At 41.3% G+C, this 5345-nt stretch overlaps 1 protein-coding gene across 1 annotated transcript; it reads left to right on the top strand.

The window, feature by feature from the left end:
- The first annotated feature begins 4355 nt into the window (after nucleotides 1-4355).
- LOC130829475 (olfactory receptor 52P1) lies at nucleotides 4356-5345 on the top strand. Its single transcript, XM_057696026.1, has one exon. It carries the CDS (start codon nucleotides 4356-4358, stop codon nucleotides 5343-5345), a length of 990 nt encoding a protein of 329 aa, XP_057552009.1.

The following is a 5345-nucleotide window of genomic DNA, read 5'->3' as shown; positions in this document are numbered from 1 at the left end:
GAGGAAAATCCAATCAAAAGATTTTATTTAAAAATATTCATTTACTTAGAGTAGTATTTCTTCTTTTATTATTATTTTATTTTAATTCTATTTTATTTATTTATTTACTTTTTAAGCTTTTTATTGGAATATAATTGCTTTACACTGTTGTGCCAGCTTTTGCTGTACAACAAAGTGAATCAGCTGTATTTATACATATATCCCCATGTCCCTTCCCTCCCATGACTCCTTCCCACCCTCCCTATCCCAGCCCTCTAAATCATCACCCATCACCAAGTTGATCTCCCTGTGTTATGAAGCAGCTTCCCACTAGCTATCTATTTTACATTTGGTAGTGTATATATGTCAGTGCTACTCTCTCACTTCGTCCCAGCTTCCCCTTCACCCCCCACCCCATGTCCTCAAGTCCATGTGTGATCCCTTAACCAGCAACATCAGCATTCTTAGGAAGTCATTAGGAAGGCAAATATTAGGACCTCCTCCAAATTTAGTGAATCAGAAATTCTGGGGATATGGACTGGCAACCTGCGTTTTAACAATAGCTACAGGTAATTTTGAAGCACACTAAGTTTGAAAACTGCTGACTTTGGAGAGCCTCTCAGGAACTAGGATCAAGAACATGCAGCTGACTGACCATAGATCTAGTCCAGCTATGGGCACTGCCCACGGCGAGGATAGATCCGTTTAAATATGGTGGGACTAGAGGAGAAAATAACCAGAGGAGCATTTAGAATGATGATGAGGAGACAAAATCTAGCAGTAAATTGTGGATAAAGACCATAATTCTTCAGAGAATTCTTGGACTATCCCCACAAAATGTAGGGCCCTAGATGATGGCTGGGGCTGGTTTTCTGGGAATAGAAGTTTAAGACATTTTTTCATGATCTGAAAGAGTCTTGGAATGCATGATGGAGTAAACTCTATGAGTATTGAGGTTATATCAAAAAAATAAAACTTCACATATGGGAGTATTGATACCAAGAGTGAATTAGACCCAGAGAAAACAGGGTTGTGGTTTTAATGAAAAGGAGCTCTCTAACAATACAGCTTACCGAGATTAGCACAATGGATATATTCTCAGCAAAGGACACCAGGAGATATAGGTTTAATAATGTTTAACATATAAGTCTTCATAATATAATTACTTCACATGGTGAAAAACTGCCTTAGTATTCACATCTCCTAGATACCAGTATAATTTCCTAATAAGTTCCATTACCAGCTTGCCACATCATGCACCAGTAAAAAAACAAACAAAAAAAATAAGACAAAGCATCACGCAATGCCAGTCAATGTGCAAATATGTAACATTGGCCAATCTGGGGATGTGTACAGTAAACCCTCTATAATAGTGGAGCCTCAGGAAGGAGTAAACATAGCAGAATGGGCCTGGGATAAACACAGAGGGAAATGGAAGGGAAAGCACATCCATCTTGAGATCCTTGGAAAATGGAGCTGCACTGGAAACAGAGAGGGATCCAGATCAGATAGTCACAGCACTTGTAGCCTTGGATAAATAGTCCCAGCACTGACAGGTGGAGAATTAAAATCAAAATGAACAAAAGCCTGTACCTTCACCTCTATATTCTAATCTGATCAACTAGGAAAGAAAAGCTTGGATGTTCAGTTTCCTAGGAAACACATATGCTCCCCAGGTAAATCTAACCATAGACTCAGTGCAACCCATCTGGGACTGTGGGACTGTGAGATAGGTTTCATCACTATAACAACCTCTTGGCCAGGTAGTTAGATAGTTGAGGATGGGAGGCTAGTAATGCTCTTTCCACCTTCCGAGGATATTTCTACAATGCTGTGCCTTCTCTGCTGTCCTGGAATTATGTGAGTTTGGGCTAGGGAAAGATTCTAGAAAAGATGTTTCTTAGCCCTCAAGAAAAGTCTATCTGAGCAATTGGTGAAAGGAAATTTACTTCAAAGCAGGGAGAATGAGATTTAGAGGTCAGGAAAGGGGATTTTGCTAAATAAGAACTCTATATAATCTAATCTGCAGTTTGCTTTAGCAGGTTTCCTAAAATAGGAGTTTTAATTTGGCATTAAGCTCCGTAGTTGGAAAGGGAAGCTGAGCGGGGAGCCTTGAGCAAAGGAAGAAGCAAGTGATATATTAGCCAAAACAGGGAAATAGGAGGCATTATGAAGACAATTCAAGACATTTTCTATGATATTCCTTAAATTATTGATACTAACAAGAACTAATGACTCAGTAAGCACGTGAGAGAAATGTGGGTGTCTAGTGACACAGAGCAGAGACCAACAACAATGCACTGGGCAGCGGGAACCAGCAGAACCTCGACGACTCCCTTGAGCTTTCTCATGGTCCACTGTTCTTACAATTGGCAGAGGTAGCCTGGTCTAGCTCTGCTTTTGTGCAGACAGAATGACAGGCTTTGATTTGTGGTCTCATTTCAGGCATGGAAAGTCTTCTCCCTCCCATCTATCTCCAAATTGTGATGTCAGAACTTTTATCTTACTGAGGCCATTGGCTTGAATGTTACAATAGGAATTATATTAGAAATTTATTCAGAAGACCAGATTCAAACTGAGATTTGAATAAGAATGGTCCCAAATATTTATCAATATTATAAAATATTTTATGTAGGAGATGGTTTAAGACATGAACTCATTCTTGTGAGTTGAATCAGATGATAATGGGAGTAAGATGAAAAGAGGACCTGGCCCTGTGAGGGTGGTGGTGAGTGCAAAGGTTGGGATTCCTTAGAAAGAAACTGCAGGAACTGCAAGTCATGTTCATTCGTATCAATCAAATTAGGAGCCAATCTAGTCAGGTGATGTGTGGTAATATATGCTAAGTCCAACTTCTTCAAGAAAAAAAGCCGTAAGTCGCAAAGTCTGAGACTTAAAAATCAGGTGGTAAAGTCAATGAAGCATCCTGAAGTTAAGCATCCTGGAGAAGGGTGAGTGAATTTGTGAGAAGACTGCAAAGTGTAAGGATGTCTGGCATGAACTAAGTGGTTGGGGTGGTGCAGTGAGGAGGGCTTTTCTGCTTCCAGCGCTGACTCCTGTTCCATCATCCCTGTTGAGCAAAAATTCACATTAACTCAATAACCAAATCTGCATCATAAAACCAGAGGTGAGTACATATAGCTTGGCTGAGAGCAGACAGAGAAGCTGTTTTCAAGTCTCCTAATGATTGTCATGTAACTGTGGAGGTCATACAGAAAACAGTTATAAGTAACATTTATTTTATCAGCAGGTTCATCCTGTAATTAGCATTGTATAAATATTTTTATTATATGAATATTCAAACTAAGACTAGATTTAAGTTGGTTAAGGACATTATGGGTAGATTCTGTATAGGATATGAAGTCACTGATTTATTAATATGAAGACAATGATAATAGTAGATGACATTATTTACTGAGCGCCTTCTATGAGCCACAAAATGTAGAAGGTAGTATTCTTTCAATTTAAACAATGTTGAAGAGTATTATTACCATACTCCATATCAGAAAACTGCACTATCTTAGAAGAAAATTAACTTATCTAAAGCAACACTACCAGTAAGAGGTAAATAACAAAGATTTATTCCCAGTTTCATGGATCCCAAACTCTTTTTTATTAGCACACCTTCCAGCTTTAAAAACTTTAATTCTAAGCCTCTAAAGTATTCCTGCCTCTTCCAAGAATATGAGAAGGCAAACATGGGATCTGGAATACACACTTGCCTGAATATTAGGGGGCAATATAGAGAGTTCAAAGCACATAAATAATGTTCACCTTCTTTGATGAATCCAAACATTTACCTCAGTGGGTTTTAATTTAGGAAGAAAAGGATCCTAAGTCAAATTGATCAGAACATTGGATCTGTACTGTCTCTGCCCTCTCAGGTATAAGTTCACAGAGCAATGTCTCCAACAAGACTCTACATAAGCACCTACTGGTACAAGCCTCATTATCCATCTTCTGTGGACATCGTGTTGTTCATTGGCCCTGAGCTCTGATTAGATTAGTACTTGTCATCAACCTGCTCTCCTTCTGTTAGTCCCTGTGTTTGTGAGAACAGAAACAATAGTTGATTTTGTTTACCTACATATTTAGGCTGTCTACTGTTTTGTCTCCTAATCCCACCCATATTGTGAGGAAGGATATTCTGTGAAGTGCAAAAATGGAAACTCCTCTTCCCTAACTTTTTTTTCCTGTGACTATGCAAACACAGTATCTGATCTATTAAGGAAAATGAGAGTTTACCTCTCTTCTATTCTGATATGTACACATCTGGAGTAGGAAAGAGAGGTGTCACTCTGCTCTCATTCATATCTCTCTTCTGTGTTGTCTCCTTAGGTCATGTGATACTGTGTGAGGGTTTCTGACACAAGAAGATGCTCAGAACTCTTGTCCAGACCATGGAGTCTCCTAATGACACTTACTTGGACTCTCCTATTTTCTTCCTCGTGGGCATCCCAGGTCTGGAATGGTTCCACCTGTGGCTTTCACTCCCTGTGTGCTTCCTGGGCACAGCCACAATTGTGGGCAACATAACCATCCTGGTGGTTGTTGCCACTGAACCAGCCCTGCACAAGCCTCTGTACCTGTTCATGTGCATGCTCTCGACCACTGACTTGGCTGCCTTTATCTCGACAGTTCCCAAGCTGCTGGCCATCCTCTGGTGTGGAGCTGGACACATCTCTGCCTCTGCATGCCTGGCACAGATGTTCTTCATTCATGCCTTCTGCATGATGGAGTCCACTGTGCTGCTGGCCATGGCCTTTGATCGCTATGTGGCCATTTGCCACCCACTCCACTACACCACTGTCCTCACTGACAGCATCATTGCCCGCATTGGAGTGGTAGCTGTGGTGCGGGGCTCCATTCTCATGCTTCCATGTCCCTTCCTCATTCAGCGTTTGAGCTTCTGCCAAAGCCATGTGATCCCGCACACATACTGTGAGCACATGGCTGTAGTGAAGCTGGCCTGTGGAGACACCAGGCCTAACCGTGTATATGGGCTGACAGCAGCCCTACTGGTCATTGGTGTGGACATGTTCTGCATTGGTCTTTCCTATGTCCTCATTGGACGAGCTGTGCTTCGCCTCTCATCCCATGAAGCTAGGTCCAAAGCCCTAGGGACCTGTGGTTCCCATGTCTGTGTCATCCTAATCTCTTACACACCAGCCCTCTTCTCCTTTTTTACCCATCGCTTTGGCCACTGTGTTCCACTCCACATTCACATTCTTTTAGCCAATGTCTATCTCATATTTCCACCTGCTCTTAACCCTATGGTGTACGGAGTTAAGACCAAAGAAATTCGGGAAAGAGTTGTCAGGGTGTTTCAAAAGGGACAGGGTGCGGGGGTCAAGGCATCTGAATGA

Source organism: Hippopotamus amphibius, chromosome 9 (genome assembly GCF_030028045.1).
Source record: "Hippopotamus amphibius kiboko isolate mHipAmp2 chromosome 9, mHipAmp2.hap2, whole genome shotgun sequence".
NCBI classification, from domain to species: domain Eukaryota; kingdom Metazoa; phylum Chordata; class Mammalia; order Artiodactyla; family Hippopotamidae; genus Hippopotamus; species Hippopotamus amphibius.
Note: the sequence above shows the minus strand (reverse complement) of the source record. Positions and strands in the feature narration are given on the sequence as shown.

What these genes read in the sequence shown, in the direction of transcription:
- LOC130829475 (XM_057696026.1), top strand. Translation starts at nt 4,356, where the DNA reads ATGCTCAGAACTCTTGTCCAGACCATGGAGTCTCCTAATGACACTTAC.